Genomic DNA, 20,378 nt, shown 5'->3' with positions numbered 1-20,378 from the left:
AAATGTCTTGCTATAACTCCGCTGGGGAAAACAAATGTCTTGCTGGCATAAATCCACTGGGGAAGGCAAGACTTTGTTGGAGAGACGAAAATTTGGTGGGAAAAGAAACTTTTCTGGGGAAAACATTTCGCACCAGAGAGGTTAAAGCATCACCTTTCGCTGGAGGTGAGAAAATGGGGTATCCTCTTTCACTAGGGATGAGAAAGTACGCATTCTGAATCAGAATTCCAATCTTCCGTCAACAGAAAACACACCATCGTACCACTGATGATATGAAGAGATGTACCGCCGTACCACTGACGATAAGATTTTGATTCGTGGACCATCCTCTTACTCAATAGTTGAAGGTAGAAGAAAATTGAATTACCGCCTAAATGGTTGACGATAAGCTGCTGAGAACAATGAGTTGCCGCTGAGAATAGGGATCAACTTCTTCTTTAATCAAGGACATGGCTTGAGAAAAGGAACTGGATGCAAACTGTCACTTACACTGAAGCGACTTGCCATTTGCTGACTTTGCTGAGGAATCTTTAAGCAAAACGAACTGTCTTCGTGAAGAAGGCTGCCATTCGTTATCTCAAAGGGAACAAACTGTCTTCTGTTGAAAGAGACTGCCATTTGCCGACCCTGTCGAGAAATCCTTAAGCGGAACGAACTGTCTTCTGCTGAAAGAGACTGCCATTTGTTGACCCGTCTTAGGAAAAAGTGAGCAAACTGTCTTCTAATGGAGGAGACCGCCATTTGCTGACTTTAAAATTAGAATTCTTAAACGAACTGTCTTCATGAAGAAGACTGCCATTCGTTATCTCAAAGGGAACAAACTGTCTTCTGCTGAAAGAGACTGCCATTTGCCGACCCTGTCGAGAAATCCTTAAGCGGAACGAACTGTCTTCTGCTGAAAGAGACTGCCATTCGTTGACCCATCTTAGGAAAAAGTGAGCAAACTGTCTTCTAATGGAGGAGACTGCCATTTGCTGACTTTAAAATAAGAATTCTTAAACGAACTGTCTTCATGAAGAAGACTGCCATCCGTTATCTCAAAGGGAACAAACTGTCTTCTGCTGAAAGAGACTGCCATTTGCCGACCCTGTCGAGAAATCCTTAAGCGGAACGAACTGTCTTTTGCTGAAAGAGACTGCCATTCGTTGACCCATCTTAGGAAAAAGTGAGCAAACTGTCTTCTAATGGAGGAGACTGCCATTTGCCGACCTTAAAATAAGAATTCTTAAACGAACTGTCTTCATGAAGAAGACTGCCATCCGTTATCTCAAAGGGAACAAACTGTCTTCTGCTGAAAGAGACTGCCATTTGCCGACCCTGTCGAGAAATCCTTAAGCGGAACGAACTGTCTTCTGCTGAAAGAGACTGCCATTCGTTGACCCATCTTAGGAAAAAGTGAGCAAACTGTCTTCTAATGGAGGAGACCGCCATTTGCTGACTTTAAAATTAGAATTCTTAAACGAACTGTCTTCATGAAGAAGACTGCCATTCGTTATCTCAAAGGGAACAAACTGTCTTCTGCTGAAAGAGACTGCCATTTGCCGACCCTGTCGAGAAATCCTTAAGCGGAACGAACTGTCTTCTGCTGAAAGAGACTGCCATTCGTTGACCCATCTTAGGAAAAAGTGAGCAAACTGTCTTCTAATGGAGGAGACTGCCATTTGCTGACTTTAAAACAAGAATTCTTAAACGAACTGTCTTCATGAAGAAGACTGCCATCCGTTATCTCAAAGGGAACAAACTGTCTTCTGCTGAAAGAGACTGCCATTTGCCGACCCTGTCGAGAAATCCTTAAGCGGAACGAACTGTCTTCTGCTGAAAGAGACTGCCATTCGTTGAGCTTCTTCCTTTTGGAATCAAGAAGTTCATAAAGTATGAGAGATCATCACTTGATTTGAAGATAAGATTGATATGTGGAGACACACAAACTTGCTCAAATAAAGAGGCTTCAATTTGTTGTCAACCAAAACATGATGGGGATAACACAAGTTGCTCAAAGTCAAAACCTGCCCCTTGCTTTCAAGCACAAATTCCAAGGGAGTACAATAGCATCACTGCCGGAAAATTAATCTTTCGATATCTGATAGGAACATCAATCACAAACAAGTTCTCCATTATAGAGGAAAGCATAATCCTCAAGAGGTGCAAAATAAATGCCTTCTCAATCTAGGTTTCCCAGCCTAGAGAGGTTCAAAATAGTATTGTAAGAGACCAAAGTTCAACTCCAAGAACAAGCTGGATAGAAACGGTCAAACAAAGCTTTGCCCCTTGAGGAATAAACTCAACTGGGGATTAATTCCATCCTGACAAGTGAGCTGAGGAGGAACACCAAAGCAAAATTCTTCCACGAGGAACACACTCAGTGGGGATTATCAATCTCTGCGAGGAATTTACAGATCGTCTTCTTCTTATCAAAAAGATTGGACAACACATCAAGCTCTATTAGGGGGAATCAGAGAAAATTTCTTTGGAGAAAATCTCCATTCTGAACTTGCAGAGGAAATAAGAAGTTAACATCAAAGCAAACAAGTTAACATGCAGGGGATTTTAGTTCAAAACTCATCACAAGGTGAGAAAGAAAACCCAACAGTCAACCGTTGTCTCAAAACTTCTTGGTAGAGAGTGACATACTCTGGATTGATCATGGCAACAACCTTTGTACTTCAAGCTAATGAGGTGATCAAGGTAACTTCTGATTCAAAACTTGCCTCAGATTACATGGTCTATGAAAGGAAACTACCTCAAAAAGGTTCATAGAGATCCTTGGCGTCATGAAGACTTGGAATAATCTGCCCCAGATCAACAGATTCTTTGAGAGATTTGTCAAATCTCGACGTAGCTGCCCCAGATTGACTAAACTTGGCACATTCTTTTACTTGACAAAGTCTTCGAGCTTTGCCCCATGATGGTAATCAAACTTGCAAAAGCATTATACTGGGAAAACAACATGCCCCTGGCAATGTTTTAGTTTTCTACTGATGATCAGATGTAAACTTCCTGGATGTCAAACAAATGTTTACAAGCATAAAAATGTTTATTCTGAGAATGATAATGAAAATGCAACAATTATGTAAGTCTTGAAGAAGTTTTTTTTTTTTAAAACGATGTCGCAAAACCTTGTGAATGAATCACTAGTTAAGAGATGACATTGATTTTTTGTATGCATATGATACCAACACAAGTTTTCAGCATAACCGATAGGAGTCAGGAACGCTTTCTTGTTTAAGTATGCTTTCGAAATAAACCCTGCTTCAATTAGGACTTTTGAGGGTTGTAACGTGGCCTGGTTCACGGTTTTCAGAAAAAAAGATTTTTAGGCTCAAAGTTTATTTAGCCCACCCCATCTTCGTGATGTTCTCCAGTCCTATGTTCAGTTAATTCAACATGAGTATTCATCTGTCCAAAGGATTTTGTGCCATTAAGGACCTGATGAAGCTTTCTTGGAGTAGCAGTCACCCTTTTGTCTTCATTTTTGTATTCACACAGATTTGTTCATTTTTGAGGAATTTTGCTTTGTAGTCCTTTCTTTTCACTTTTCACTCTTTTCTCTTTTTTTTTTTTTTTTTTATATTTTCCCTAACTTTTGCCTGGACTGATTCTTTTGCATTGGTCGTCCAGCGGGATGCTCTAACTTTTGCCTAAGTCACTTGTTTTCAAGTTTTTGACTTAGCGAGCTTTTTTTCTTCTTTCTTTTTTCTTTCCTTTTTATTCTTTTGATTTGAACAAATCGTGTGACATTGACTTCGTCTTGACTTGTTGAGAGGGTTGTGACTGCCTCGCTCCTTGGCGTATGGAGGATAACCATTGTGGTTTCACATTTCCATGCCTTTTGATGCGTGGGGAATAACCATTGTGGTTTCCCATGATCCAACCTTTGATGTGGATATGATTGACACTTGGATGCACAATCCTTTTTGAAATATGAACACTCAGTCAAATTAACTGAAGACTACCCTGCCCCGGGTTAAAAATTAGGGTTTTTTCGTTTAGAAAAGAAACTCCTACTTCAAGGCTCAAAGGGGTTAACAAGGGATTATCTTCCTTATATCTCCGGTGTTTGGGAATTTGAAACAATGCCTGTACATCATCAGCAGGGTCTTATTCAAAAGCATACAACCAGAAATTTTGCGTTTTCAGATCATCATCCTCCCTCCAATCTTTGCATAAGCAAGAGTTTGGCAAAAGCAATTGGTATCATAATGCATAAAAACAAATAAGCATGGGTGAAACGAATGGATTACTTCAAGACAAACATTATTATTGTGTTAGCATTAACATTCAAAAATGAACAAGTTTCTACATGCAAACAATGCATTGAAAGACAAGAAATATTACAAATGGAAATCAATAAGAATACTAAAACTGAGAAAAACCCTCTCCATATGGGCATATGCTGAACGAAACATCTTTCGAGCTTCAGGCTACCATCAATAGTGATTCAATCATGCTTTGGCAAAGAATTGGCTTGAACATCATAACCAACATCTTGGAAAGTCAAAATACCAGCCTGGATTAATCTTTGAACTTCATTTTTTAGAGGTCAACAATTATCTAAGTCATGTTCAGAAGCATTCTGATGAAAAGCACAAGTGACATTAGCATTGTACCACCAAGGAATCTTCTCTGGAATTGGAGGTGGTGACCTTGTCTGAACCAAATTCTTATGAATTAGAGCAGGGAACAATTCTGTGTAGGTCATAGGGATAGGATCAAAATTCCCCTTTTGAGATTGATTTTGCTCGTTCGGTGGAGAATCTTGTTGACGAGTACTCTGCTGATAATTTGGGATTGCATGAACTGAATTGGATACAGGAATGACATAGGAAACATGCTGATGTTGGTGATGATTGTTTCCTCCCCTGATTCTCTTCTTTGAAAAGTCATTACCAAACTTCTTCACACTACCAGCTGAGTTACCTTCTTCAAACAAACATTCCTTTCGGACATCCTTTTCTAGAAGCGCTTTCATATCCACCTCTCTGTGGAAGTCACCAGGTGTACTGACTACTGTCCCCTTGGGAAAGAACGAGTTCAGAGTTTCAAGAAAGACCTTTGCCATCCTTTCTTCCATCATAGGAGGATTGACTTGGGCAGCAACTAGAGCCTCAACCAGAGTAGTCAGATGCTCCATACCAGCCTTCAGAGTAATCACCTCTTCACGGAGTTCAAGAATCTCTTATTTGATGCTTTCCATTTCTTCTTAGCAAGAGTGTTGTACTGATGATACCAGGAGAAAGGAAATAAGGCTCTGGAAAACTTCTTTAGAAAGCAGGACCAAATGCAGAATGATGCATGCAATGCAAATAATTTGTTTTTTGTTTTTTTTATTTGAGTTTCAAGGAACTTAAGATATTAACTTGTAAACACTCAACATTGGACTAAAGCTTCGATTAATTTATCATCAAAATCAATCATCCATTTTGGTGGATTAGAGTTTTTACCCCATCAACACCCAAGATCCATTGAGTTTGATGAAACTTATGATGTTTACAAGGAAAGACCTCTAAGTTCCTTGAAAACCAATTGTGAAAGACATTTTTATGAATGCATGAATGCATGGTTTGTGCATCAATCACAATCAAGAGCATGCAAGGTCACATAAGATCATAGTTCAAAGGTTCGACGTCACGAGCATGGAGCCATGGGTCTAACCATCCCAAAAGGTATGATCTAGGGAATTTTGTACCTGCCAATCGGGTTCTACAAAGGTTCCCAGAGTTTTCAATCTTCTATCGGATATTACCGGCACGCACAATTGCTCATGGGCGCCAATAATATGCCTAAAAAGACCTCGTCTGAGCATAGTATCGCATGACAACAAGCTCAAATTGGTACTTGATCTTGTTTCTGCACTACATCCTAAAAAGGCTTAGATGTGTTAAAAGGGTTCTAGGCCATTCAGCTTCTACGGACACTCACTATTGAAAGTAATAGCGTTCTTACGATGGCTCGTAACAACAACTACTACCTTCCATGAGGCCTCCACTGATTGGGGTTCCACCATATGACGCTCATGGTAAGGATTGCTCCTGACATGCGACTATTGGTCTTACCACCTCCTATCTCAAGTTAGTCACCAAAGTTCGGGTTAGAACTTTATCTCATCACAGAGGAACCATCGAGCACCAAAAAGAAAATAAAAGAAAATAAAAAACAAAGCACACAATAATATATACAGATACAAAACACACAGATAAACAAAAATAGGCTTAACACACTTAAAACTGGGTCCCCAGTGAAGTCGCCATTTTTCTGTAGCGGGGAAAATCTGATATCGAAGCCATGGGATTGACTCGAATCAATATTCCGTTTTGAAATCGCCACCGCACTTTATTTTTTCAAAGGAAAAGGGAAAAGAACGTAAAACCCAAAGTTTTGTTTTTAAAACAAGAAAGAGATCTCAGGTACGGGTGTTGATTATATGAGGGGAAGGTTTAAAGCACCCCTCATATCCGTGGTACTCCACAGGAACCTTTTTGAAAATCTGTGTGTGTGTGTGCTAAAAAAGGGTTTGTTTTATTTTTAAAATAAGCTCGGCAAAGCGTTAAGCTTTGGGCCTACATACCTCCTCGGTGCAATGGAGAAGTCAGAGCTAATGTAGTTCCGCTTTTTTTGGGAAAAAACGTTTTTAAAACGAATAAACACTTTGTTGTCGTTAGAGAGAAATACTCAGCCATTGATCTTGAGCATGAGAACAAACAAGTTCTTTGCATCGCAAATGAAAGAAGGGCTCCAACTCGGATAAAATCAACGAGTATGCCACTAGCTCTCTCACGCGGAAAAGATCTCGTTATTATCAATCAATTTCAAAATCGTGGGGTATAACCACTCGTTTCGACAATTAACGGTGTATAAACTTTTGAAGAAAAGCCACTAAGGGCGAAAGATATTTTTAAGAAAAAGTTTTGAAAAGGTTTGCAAACATAAGAATGTTTTGGAAAAAGAGAGAAGATTTTGAAAATTTAAGAATGGGAGGAGATGAAGAGGCTATCCTATTGCGTAAAATAAAAGCTAAGGAAAGAAACGGTCTAACCAAATAAGAAGCCAACACTTGACATTAAGAGCCAAGGTAGTTTTCCCATCCTTTGGATTTATCAATACCAACACATTAACACTTGGGGATCCACATGAACTTATTGTCTTAGCACCATTTTTCATTAAGCACATTAAGATTCTGACGAAAGTCGGGCAGAGTAACGGCTGTTTTCGGGTAAAATCCTTATCTCAATGCCTTGGAATTAACCATCAAGGGCTTTCAAGGAAATACCTGCACACATAAACATACAACAGAACAATGCCAGACAGACAGAACAATCACAGGATAGTAATAGAATGAGTCCAGAGGTACTAGGTCCATAAGTCCGAATCTCCAAAGTGCTAGGGATAGTAACCGATAGTCCAAAGAGAGCCTTATGTATTTTTTAGATTTTTGTTATTTATTAGTGTTTTAGCAAGTAAAGATAAAGTATGGTCCAAGTGGACAAAGGAAAAATGGCGGAAAGTAAATATGATGAAATGATAAAGTAAAGCGATAAGGCGAGAAATATAAAGAGCGGTAATATAAAGAGTGGTAATATAAAGGTGCGGAAATTAAAGTTAGTTGTTAAATGTTAAAGATAACCATCTTGAAACTTGTCAAGTATGTTATCAAAGTTAGTAGGAAGATCTATGGTGAGTGAATGATGTACTCGGATTTAAAGTCAATGGGGCTTATCATAAGCTTGATAAAATCATAGCGACTACACGATAAAAACCTCCACAAGTCTTAAATCAACCGCATACAATTCTTTTCCATGTTTGATCTTTTTGATTCGGGACACGAAATATTGCGCTATGTTAAGCAGATCGCCAAGTGATTTATGTAGAAATCACCCTACAACGAGGCCGGTCAAAACTTTATGTGCTAATGCATGCGAGAAGAACGATATGTAGATCGCCTTCCGAAAGCAATACCGCACGAAAAGAAAATAGGTAACGATCTAGTCTTCACTAAGAATCCATAAGAATTCTCAAAGTATTAAGACTTTCATTGATCAAAAGAAAAAAAGGAGAAGAAGAAGATAAAATGCATAAAGATAATCAACTCGCACTATCATTAATATCATTCATCTAATATTATGGATTTGGTTCTTTCAAACCTATCAACATCCTATATCCAATGATATTAATGAAATGGAGGAAGAAGAATAAAATTCACAAAAGATAATCAACTCACACTATCATTAATATCATTCATCTAATATTATGGATTAGGTCATTTCAAACCTATCAACATCCTAGATCCAATGATATTAATGAAGTGGGGGAAGTAGGAAACCAAAACAAGCATAAAAAAGGCAAAAAACCACATTCTGCCAGCAGGAAATCGATTTCATGCAGAGGGAAATCGATTTCCATAGTGCAGTTTTCAAAAAAAACAAGTCACGCTCAGCAGGAAATCGATTTCAGCCTTAAGGAAATCGATTTCCTCAGTGTAAAAATCAGCAAAAACAGCATTTAGAGGCATAAAACTTGACTTGAACAAATGTACAAACACCTTATGATCAAACATCAATTGGAGCACGAATTTTCCATCAAATCACCATCAAATAGCACCAATATAGCATCAAAGATGCATCACACACAAGCAACAAAGATCTACATCATGATATACAAAAAGGATGAAGAAAATTTACCAAATCTTGAACAAAACTTGGATCTACTTCAAGAATCACCAACACAAATCTTGATCTCTCAACAATTGAAGAAAAAAAAAGTGAAATGGATGGTGGTTTAGCTCAAAGTTTGTGAGGTTCAAGATGTAACTCACAAACTTTATGAAAGAATGAAGAGCTTTGGTGAATTTGGTAGGAATGAGGAGAGAAATTGTAAGAGGTTTTTTGGCTCTCAAAAGCTTGAGAAATGAGAGAGTAGTGGGCTCTATTTATAGGATGAGAGCAAGAGTAGTGGTAGTTTGGTCTTTTTGCATTTGGTAATTAGCTTGTATTTAATTGGTGATTAAAGTGGCAATTAAATGGTAAAAAGTGGTAAAATGGGGTTTAATGAAGAGAATTATTTTGATGAGGTGGAAAATTGGTGAAATGACAAAGATGGTCAAAGAAAATAGGTGCCAAAATCAAATCAAGCTTCCCTCTCTATTTTTTTTTTTAATTTCGCCTTAAGGAAATCGATTTCCCCAGGAGTGAAATCGATTTCACTCTGTTCCAAAAGAGAATTTGGCGCAAAATCCACTAGGGAAATCGATTTACCCAGGAGGGAAATCGATTTCATGCTGTCCAGAATGTGATTTTGTTGAAGATTGCTGCAGGGAAATCGATTTACCCAGTAGGGAAATCGATTTCATCAGTCAAAAATGTGAAAAATGCCTTGTTTATCGCATGTCTTGGCTTGGTACCTACAAAACAAAAGCCTACAAAGAAACAAAGAAATATTTTTGGTATTTGGATTAGTATAATATGCATATAAGGTAAACAATCATTGGTGCTTGATGGTCCCTCTTATTGATGAGGTGAGTGCAACACCACAAACAAAACTTCCAAGTGAAGCTCTTGATTAATGATTGGGATATGAATGATACAGTATCTTAGGGTCAAAAATTGGGGTATGACACACACCAATTGAGATTTTGGGTATTATATATTCCTCCTCCTCCTTATAGAGTTACCATGCTTTGTTAACAAGAGTTAAGTATCACACACAAAGAAAAACAGCTAAGAGTGAAAGCGAATTGATTTTTTCAAGACAAACATATCCAATGCATTATTATTATTATAGTTCAAAAACAAATATGTTTTGCATTCAAATAAGTATTGAACAACACAAGAAATATTACACATGGAGATGCATGAGAAATTACGACTTGCCAACGTTGAGGAGATCCTCTCCGTATGGACTTATTGCTTCAGAAGATCCGTTGAGTTAAAGGGGAACTTCAAATGTGGCATGCAAGTGTGAATGTAATAGCCTTTGCATCAATCAAGTCTTGAACCTTGTCTCTGAATGACTGAAAATCATCGATCGAATGGCCAAGTTCCCAGAGCGGAAAACAAACCAAGAGTTAGTATCTGAACCTTTGGACGTCCTTCTATAAAAATCAAGCTCACCATATCGAGTGAGTCACAACCTCTGATTCAGGATAATGTACTTTTAAATTTGAAAGTATCTGGCTAGAGGAAAATAAATCGTCTTTCCCCTTGACAGAAATTCAGAACCATCTCTTGGAGTTCGGCATTCTAAGCTTGAACAGCGAGAGAGGATGAGGAACTTGTTGTGGAAACCTGTTATGCAATGTTATGATATGATATGCATAAGCAGCATTTTCAAGGATCTTTATGGAATCTAGTTTGCAACATTAACATTGAATTTGGTTGCAGCTTTGTTTGAAGAACTTTGACTTTCATCTTTGAACGTCCTTCTATAAGAATCAAGCTCACCATATCAAGTAGGTCATCGCCTCTGATTTAGGATATTATACTTTTTGATTTTGAAAGCATCGGGCTAGAGGAAAATAAATCCTCTTGCCCCCTGGTAGGAGTTTGGCTCTTGATAATCCTTCCACGATAGCACTTGGAAATTGTGCGCCATAAATCCATAAGATCCTTGAAAAAGGTTAGTTAACATGCTATATGATGAGATGATGCAATGTGTATGCTATAGATGAAAGTGCAAATCACACAAGTAGCCCTAGAAGTATAGGGTGATGAACATATGTAAGTCCTGCAAAAAATTACAAGCTGTTAGATATAAACAAAACCTGTAAGAAGGTAAGATTGTTAAATAAAGAACATACACAAGTCCTACAAAGAAATCAGATGGTTAGATAATGAATACAAACAAGTCACACAAGAGTCTTAGGTTACATTAAATCCATAGGTGATACCTCCCCCTTGCAGTTTAGTTGGTTCAACCTGTCCTAGAATAGTAATCGGGTTCTAGGGAGCTCATATCATGGATCTTTATCGAAGGCATTATTTTAGTTCGGCAATTGCATCGCCAACCAAAAACATCCTGAAAGTATGATCTCAATGAGCGTAGCTTCGAGTATCAACCAACTTCAGTTTAAACCAAAGCCAGTTATCTCACTAATTTCTAATGGCCAAAGCTGAGTTCAACTAGAATTCTAAGGGTAAATTAGTGCCTAATGACGCTACACGGCAGCCTAATGTTATCCTCGATACAAGCCACAAGGAACATCAGTACAAACCAAAGTGTCACACTAACGGTGGTCACCAAATCAATCATAGCGGTATACGTCGTACATTCTCCTTGGTCTATTGCCACATACCTAAGGTACACTAGATCCGGGTTCGAGGGACTTGACCATATAATCGAAGGCAACAAGAGAGGGCTACCCTAAAGGTGAGTGTGTGAGAAGTGTGTTGTGTTCAGATATTTATCTTAAAGTTAGTGATCTAACGGTTGATTTTATCTTTCCATGCAATCCTATTAAGACATACATCTAAGCAGTTATATAGTGCGGAAAGTAAAGAGTGAAAATTAAATCTTACGATATTACAAGGCTTCGGGATGGGGGTACATAACCAATAAAAGGGAAGTGCGGAAAGTAAAGGTGCGGGAAAGTAAAGTCCTAGTTAAAAGTATTACAACCTCGAAGCAATTTTATAATTATATAAATATACGAATAAATAAATAGTGGGCGAGGAGATTCTACGGACGCATCAGGCTGAGTTGGACCACACTCAGGATGTTCTTCCTCGGTGTCGTGAGATAGCTGACACGGGCCGGGGAGTCATTGCAGATGGTTTATTCCCTGAGGGGTCTGATAGAGGCGTGTGCTAGATGTTATGATTAGGCTGACAGAGGAGGCATTTCTATACACTAGACATCGTGCCAGGACTGGTGGAGCACTTGGCGTTAGGGGTAGAACTATCAGAGGGCGTGGTGGACGTAGAGGCGGAGGCGGAGCCAAAGGCAGAGGAGATGCGCTGGATGATGTCCGACATACATAGTAGTGATTTCAATGATGTACTTCTATTTCATTTTTGTATGTTATTTTGATGATGAATTTGACATTATGACCGATATTATTTATACGATGTATTTTTATTGGTCTACCTACTTTTGTTTTTAAAATGCATTACTTTAATTTTACATTTTTGTAATAAAAATTGAGTTTTGGAGTGAAATAAACATGATTTTAAAAAAATAGCAGACTGTTCCGTAGGTGCATCTACGGAACACTTTGTTTTCACCACGTTCCGTAGATGCATCTACGGAAGGATTGCTGAATTGAAAATAAGATGAATTTAACTGTGCTATACTATGTTTTAAGCGCTTCTATAGATGCATCTACGGAAGAAGATAATTTTTTTTGCAAAATAAGAGTGCTCCCGAATATGTATCTACGGAAGCAGGGGCAAAATTGAAATTTTGCACGGTAGATAAGAGATCCATGAGGTGGATTCAGAAGTTGTCGATAATAATACATTAATAAAGAGTAAAATAAAAATGAAAAAAATAATTTTTAAACATTAGAATGCATATTATAAAAAAAAAAGAAACTAAATTCATTGTACCTTATAATTAATATAAATGATTTTTTTTATTATTAAAACAATAATAATTTATAAACACTTTCCAAAATAAAAGAAAAAGATATATTCTGATTTCTGAGTCAATCCCATCCAATAAATTATTAAAAATTTATAACTTTTATTATAATTATTTTTAAAACCATGCTGAATGCTGATGAGTGATTGCGTGGACATAGATGATAATGATGAACATTTTACTTAAAAATGCATAAAATTAAACTTTACTATTAAAAAAAATAAAATTTACTAAGAAAAAAGTTTATTTTAATTGTATTTCTTTATTCAATGTATTTTGAAGAGGTTAATGAAAGTATTATAAACAGTTGTTTTTTTGGCGTGGCTTCTTCACTCGACCGTTCTCTTTGTTCATACAAGGTTGCTGTCTTGCTGATACATAGTAGAAAAACCGCAGAGTGATAATACACTCCTCTCATTCTGAAATGATCAAGTCTAAGGGCTTTTGCTCAAGCAAAAGTCCTTTGTGGATTGCAGCTTTCTTTTTCAAACAGCTCAAGAAAGCTCAAATTTTTGATGCTGACATCTCTTCTTTTGTGGGTTCGTCTTCTTTATCTCTGACCCTTTTTGTTGTGTGTTTCTTCTGGAAACAACATTTCATTTTTCATTCAGAAATTTCAGTTTTTTATTGTTTTTTTGCTTCACTGGGACGCAGGAAAAATGGTTGCTTGTTTTTTAATTATTATGTTTTTTTTTTTTTAGTTTTCTGTGTGTAATTTGTTTATTCACAGGAAAAATGATTTTTTTTTTCTTCATTTTGGTGTTAGTTATGTTTTGCTGTGTTTGCAAGTGATCTGGAAATTTGTGATGAAAAGGGGCATGACTTATGAGTGAGAAAAGAATGTTTTTTTTTTGTTAATTGTTTGATTACAAAATTTGTGATTAGGAGAGTGTTTTACAATTTTCTTCATGTTATTGTGTTTATTTATGTTTGTGAATTTGGTCAAAAAAGGGTTACATGCAAATGGTGTTTTTTTGTAAAATGATTGATGTAACTCTGCAGATTGGCCAGTTAAAACCTGTGGTGCTGTGAATCATTTTAATTGTTAGTATTTTATGTTGAATATGTATTTGTGTTGTTGTGTTTGTTTGAACTACCACATTGTTTAGGTTTCCCGGTTGTTGAATGTATAAATATGTGAGGGCAGCCTCACCCTGGGGTTGTGAGATCCAAGTATATTATTTAACATGGTTATGGTATCAGAGCCGAGTTAAGGAATTCAATGTGGGCATTTGACCCAGCGCCTCGTTAGGCGTGAAATTGGGTGTTGAATATGTATCTGTGTCGTTGGAGTCTCACATTGCTTAGGTTCTCGAGCTGTTGAACATATTTATCTAAGCATATTTAACAATTTACATGTTAGAGAAGATCTGAAATGATGGATGTGGCCACATAGATGGTTTTGAAGAAAATGGATCTGATTTCTATTGAATGTGTTTGAACATAGAGATAAATACAAGTTAAGATATCGGTAGCTTAATAACATGACACAAACCAAGTGAAAAATCTATTCTCAGATCTTTTATTTAGATTTTCTTCTGTCATTCCGGCCGCTTTGCGGCGCTGTTATAGCAGATTATAGCGGAAAAACCCGCAATATCGGCCGATATTCACCATTACGGCGAGCCCAAAAACCGCCATGTATTCCATCATAGCGGCCACGGCGCCGCTATTTGATAACACTGATCCTGATTCAAAGGAAAAGAGTACATTTGCAAATGGACTCTAGTATCCTATGTTTTTGGCACAACCCTTGCAGTAATCCAGAAACCACAACGGTTGACATCACACACAAGCTATAGAGATATGGCTAAATTAGTCCTTATAAAGCTTTTGCAATCTTCACCTGTAGAGCTAGCTTTTGAAGATATCAAACATCGATTGGAGATATGGTCTAATTAGTTGCGTGTTATACGGCCTCGGCAAATCCTCATTTATAGACCTAACTAAATATTAACATTGTAAGAGAAACATTTGTATTTTAATTTTGCTTTGCTGGGTTACATTTGAAATATGTTTATTTGATAGATCTCCTACAGGGAAAGACCCAGACCGGAGCAAAGGCAGTAAATATTTAGTTATTATCGGATTGGATTTGATTTTGATAAATTTGATCGAATTTGGTTTTTATTTGGTTTCCTTTTTTTTTTCTTTCTTCCGAAGTATAATTTATTTATGTTCATTTATAGTTTTATTGTTTTAAGCCGTCTTGTCTATCAAAGTGGATGATTTCCAGGATTTGATCATAAGCTATTTTTTCTATTTTCTCGTCTTGTCTGATTGATTATATCTAATTATATTCGCATTTTGTAAAATCCAGCTAATATGTTTTGCAACTTTTACCTTCTACAGACAGGATTTTGAATCATGAAATGGATGCCGTTTCTTACCGAGTACTTGCATATCTCCTTCTTGGTGTTGTTAAAATATACTCAAAAAAGACCGAGTATATGCTCCATGATTGCAATAAAGTGCTCTCTGGAATCAACAAGTTTTTGATCAGTACAAGGAACAACACACCTGCCAAAACCGTGGGTATATCTTTTACTATACCGAAAATATTTGATTTGGATGCTATCGAGCTTGGTGTACTCGAAGATACTTCCAAGTAAGGTTTCATTAATTTCAAAATTTTAATTGGCTAGGGAAGTTTGTTTTGGTTTGTAAGTGTCTCATTACATGTCTCGTGTTGATTTCAGATACCATACTGCTCCCCCAGAACAAATCACTCTTAAAGGTATTAAAGTTTTTCAAAATTTTCTTTTCATAGTTTGTTTAATCTTGTCCTAATGTTTAAGTAATATGCCGTGAAATCAAACAGAGGTTTTGCCTGATACTTGGGGATTCACAAAGTTTTCTCACGAGACGGTATGTGTTCCATAGTTCATACTTGGTTTTACATTATAGTTTTTTTATCCTTTGAGAAGTATCTGAATGGTGCGTTTTCCATTTTATTTTCTCAATGTCTGTCTAATAAATGCTCTTTCTTGTTCCTGTTTATATATCTTTTACTGATTGCTTCCCAGTTCAAGCAAATATTGCAACCTAGAATCGTAAACTCGTAAGAGGTTAAGAGTTAATTCTCGAGTTTGACAACATTGGTTAATAGGCTTAGTTGTTACTTGTTAGTTAGATACAGAATAGTTAATTGATTCATTAGTGTGTGAGTTGGAGAGAGATAGTTAGGGTTTGTTTGGTTCAACGAATAGGAGGCGGTAAGAGAGATTTTAATGAAGAAAAGCGTAAAACTATATATTTTCACCCTAGTAATATTTAACGTCATATTAAATAAAATGGTATTTATGTCTATAGAATATAATTTAGCAAAAACAACAGCAGAAAATGTTTAATAACAATTTTCTTACAATAGCTATTGAATATAATCGGGTATAGATTTGTACGTAATAAAGTTGGAAATCTACATTAGATAGCGAACTATAAGCTAATATGAAAAATAGATTATAAGCTAATATGAAAACAATCCTATTTTGTTTTTTTCATTTAGCATTTCTCAAAATCTTAATTTTTGTGATTTGCAGTTTGATGATTTTGGTTGTGGCGAAACTAGCAGCTCTCTTGAGCATCTTATGACAGAAAAGTACATTTCTCAATTTTTTGAACTTTTATAATTTTTAATTCATGTTGTTGAATATCTTTTGAAATCATTACAGATCTTCTCTGTTGAACTTATTGATTTTGTGATATGTTTTGCAGTGTTCTTCAATCTCAATTTAGGAACATTGACTTTGAAGCTTTTCCACCGAGTAGTTCAATTAATGTATTATCTCAAAAAGTTAAGCCATCTGAAGATGAGTTACCTGAAAAGAGTAGAATCTCTCAAGAGCAATCAATTGATTTCAGTATTTTTTTGGGAAGACCGAATAAGGGAGCGGACGAGCTTAATACTTTAAAGGAAACACTAAGATTGTTATGCGAAATACCTGAAGAAATTGCTGACATTGGTGAAGCAATAACCTTTCGAGAAAGTAGAGAAAGATCTCAAATGCATGAAGAAATTGCTGACATTGGTGAAATAATAACCTTTCAAGAAAGTACAGAAAGGTCTCAAATGCGTGAAGAAATTGTTGATGTTGGTGAAGCAATAACCTTTCAAGAAAGTACAGAAAGGTCTCGGGATGATGAATCCTATCCAAAAGAAAATTTTCATCATGACGAGTCATTTGTTGTCAAAGAGAGTGTCGGAGAGCTCATTGAAGGGTCTATTGAAGAGCATTGCATTGAAGAAAATTTAGCATGTCCAAAAAAGGTTTCATTTGGAGATGTAAAATCTAGTGTGAATCCTTCTGTGTCGACGATTATTGACGTTACTCCTCAGTCAAAGTTTCAAGGTGGCTCAATTAGAAGGCCAAAACCAGGTTTATAAAACCATTGTTTTATAGAATCTTTAAAAATGCAACTTCTGAATGTTTTTCTTCGTTTTGGGTATGTAGTTCATTATTCTACCTATTTTTATTTCATACTTAAAATTCTATTTTGGCAGGTGCTACTACATCAGAATCTACGCTGATTCCGACACCTGATGCAACAGAATGCGGCCGATTATCAAAGAAACGAAAAATTGTTTTTGATGAAAGGATAGTCTTACCCAACAAGTATGTGATAATTAATATAGAAAATACTTCAACCATGCTTTTCTGCTAATATAGTCTACGATTTTATTACTTTAAGATACACACGAGATACTATGAAAAAGATGGCTAGAAAAACAACCCAGTATGACTTAACACACTACATGTTGAACCATTTCAGGGAACTTAAAAAGCGCACACATGATACAAGCGACTTAGTCTCTGTCCGAAGACCAGTGCTACTCTCTTTGCTTGATAAAGAAAGGAGATCTCAAATTTCCCGTCTTCCAGATAGATTTAACGAATCCTTGTTTCCTTGTAAGTTTTAATTCATCATTTTTTTCGTTTATAAAATTTACATATATACTAACATTGTTTTGCTGCAGGTCACTCCAAAAAGCTCCAGTCTCTCTTTTCGATTAAGAAAATTAAAATACCGGACTCTCTGAAAGTTGTGGAAACGCCGCGGAATTTAGACGTGTCTGAATCCCAAGCTGTTGGCATTCTGGAGCATATTGAAAATGGCCCACAAATCCCTCCTCAGTGTTCAGATTCCATTGGAAATGTGGAAACTGTTGGGAAGTTAAGCGTGTCTGATTATCAAACTTGTGGTAGTTCTGACATCATAGCAACTGCTCCAGAAACTCCTCCCCTGTGCCCAAATGCAAATGTTCGGTCAGTTAAGCCTCTAGAGCAAACTGAAGTTCAAAACTCAGATGACTTTGGGCCTTTAAGTCCCAATGAGAGAGAGCAATCTTCCGAAAAGAGTGATGCTATGGTGGAAGAGGTAATGAATAACTAAACCATGAAAGTTTTGTTGATGTTTGACATACTATGAGTACTTTTTAAATTTAATACATCCATAATTGTCTCCACACAATTAACCTATAGAAAAACCAAATTGCAGTTTAACGCCGTGACTTCAAATTCATATGAAACATTGGAGAAGGAGCAAAGCTTCACAACGGATGAAGATCTTGATCTAATCAACGAGGTAACAGATATCGTCTATTAAGTTTTCCTTATGTTCCACATTTATTCTTGAGTAGTTTGCGTGGAACTTGAATGAACAGAAGCCACTGCCAGCATCTGGTTCACTGCTGGCCGGGCAGCAACCGACGCCTGGTCTCATTGTGGGGGCTTCTGTTTGTCGTGACCACACCTAGTCCATCACCAGGACCGCTGCTGGTCTATTTCTGAACACCATATAGAGAGTAATGGAGAAAATGATTTATCCTTACTTATATTATGTTTTTTGCAGGAGATAAGTTCATCCGAAACTGAGAATTCAAAATTGTGTAAGAACTCCATAAAATCTTGAGTTATAAATTGTAATATTTTTTGTTATATTCTATGTCCTGTCTAACACTGCATGGTTTATTGATTATTTTCCTTACGAAAGCGGGGTGGTCCGAGCGAACAAGGTGAGATGGTTATTGACTTTCTGAATATCAACATTTCAATTATTGTGTTGCAATACCAGTGCTTATATTTGTCTTCTATGACGATGTACAGGAAGGTTGCATCTTACTTGCACAAGAATTTTCAACATCTAGAGAAACAAAAAGAGGCGGATGCTGTGAACTTGTCACAAGTTTCACAAGGACGAAGCCGGAAAGAATCGGCCAGGCTATTCTATGAAGTACTGGTATGTTTAATGCGTTTTAGATAAGTTTGTTAAGAAAAGATTTGGTGTCTTAAATCTTGTTTGCTGTTTAATATTTTTCAGGTTCTGAAAACTACAAATTATGTGGATGTACAGCAAAAAGATGCTTATGGTGATATTGCAGTTAGGAAACTCCCCAAATTTGATAAAGCTTTTGGAGTTGATGGGCATTTGAACTGATAGATAGTGCAGTTAGAAATAGAAAGTTGATAGGAAATAAGTAGATTTTTTCTTAAACAATAAACTTTTTCAACTGTATATTTATAATATACAGCATTACTTATAAGTTTATATGGGTAAGGTAATACACTCTGCCACAATTTTCCCTGTACAGCAATGGCAGAGCTAGTAACTCCAAATTGCAGGAGAATCTTGTTCGTTTTTCAATTAATTTTGGTTACCATATTAATTATTTTTTATACTTTAACAAATGCTCCAATAGTTTCTATTATAAACTAACCTAAAGATGCGATGTCATGCGACATATCCAATAATTAATGCACCTAGCTCCGATAGTTTCCATTATAGACTAACCTAAAGATGTAAAAAAAATAGTCGTTATAAACTATCTCGACCCCTGAATTGTCTGGAGCCTATTTTTTCTTCATTTTCAACCATTTCAACAATAATATGATCCTTTATAATTCATTAGTGACCCTTCATCTTGATCATCATAAAATTTTAGCCGAGCCTAGTATTCTATGTCCATATTTTCTGGATCAAATCTCTCTATCTCTCTCTCTAACATGATTTTTATTCCCAAAATTAGAACCTTGTTGGACTTTTTATGGCACATGCAAGACAACTTTACTCTTAGTCCTTGTGACTATCCCTCCTATTTGGAGAGGTCCAATTTGATGTGGGTTAGTGGCCCAATGTGTAAGTCTTTGTTATTGTCCAACAAAGAGGGATAGAGTTTAAGTGTGAAAAACAACAAGAGAAAAAAAACCAGCAACCACATCAAAATCCGCAGTTCTAATTTCAGCACTCTTCAGTCCCACGAAGTCGGAGCTTGCGCAAAATCCAACGGTCGAATCATCCTGAAATTTTGACACAATGTTCATGACTTATAAGAGCACATTCTGAATGGTGGTGATTGGATTCAGAGCTTTCTAAGTCGGTCTGTCGAGTCCATCTTTGAGGTCAGAATTTTTTGGTGTTTTTGGGCTGTTTTGTTTCTCTTGATTCTGATTGCAAATCTTAATGATGTTAATGTATACCTCTAACTAGTGTTAGAGAGAACCTTGTTTGTACCCATTGTTGATTATAGTGGAGATTTTAAGTGGCCTATGGGTCCCGTGTTTTTTTACTCCTAGTTAACGGGGGGTTTTTCTAAGATAAAATTGTGTTGTGTTGTTTGATGTGTTTTTTGTTGATTGTCGTTGCATGTGATATTTGGAAGAGTTTATTGTAAGAATTCATGATATCAAAGAAAAGGGAGAGAAAATCTTGAGAAATCTTGTATTGAAAATATTTGGAATAGAACAGATGAATGAGTTAGTATACAAGTGAGTATCCTTTGTCTCTTATATACTAATTAACTAATAAGTCTA

General features: G+C 36.5%; 1 protein-coding gene across 1 annotated transcript; it reads left to right on the top strand.

The window, feature by feature from the left end:
• The first annotated feature begins 12,862 nt into the window (after positions 1–12,862).
• Positions 12,863–19,318, top strand: LOC131609071 (sister chromatid cohesion 1 protein 2-like). The gene is made up of 14 exons (XM_058880711.1): positions 12,863–13,109; positions 14,923–15,178; positions 15,270–15,307; positions 15,392–15,438; positions 16,110–16,168; positions 16,285–16,946; positions 17,072–17,183; positions 17,341–17,477; positions 17,546–17,946; positions 18,067–18,153; positions 18,421–18,457; positions 18,562–18,583; positions 18,675–18,807; positions 18,889–19,318. The coding sequence occupies exons 1-14, from the start codon at positions 12,995–12,997 to the stop codon at positions 19,003–19,005; spliced, it is 2,223 nt and encodes a 740-aa protein (XP_058736694.1). The 5' UTR covers positions 12,863–12,994; the 3' UTR covers positions 19,006–19,318.
• The last annotated feature ends 1,060 nt before the right edge of the window (positions 19,319–20,378 follow it).

The sequence above is a fragment of the Vicia villosa genome, linkage group LG6 (assembly GCF_029867415.1).
Source record: "Vicia villosa cultivar HV-30 ecotype Madison, WI linkage group LG6, Vvil1.0, whole genome shotgun sequence".
NCBI classification, from domain to species: Eukaryota; Viridiplantae; Streptophyta; class Magnoliopsida; order Fabales; family Fabaceae; genus Vicia; species Vicia villosa.
Note: the sequence above shows the minus strand (reverse complement) of the source record. Positions and strands in the feature narration are given on the sequence as shown.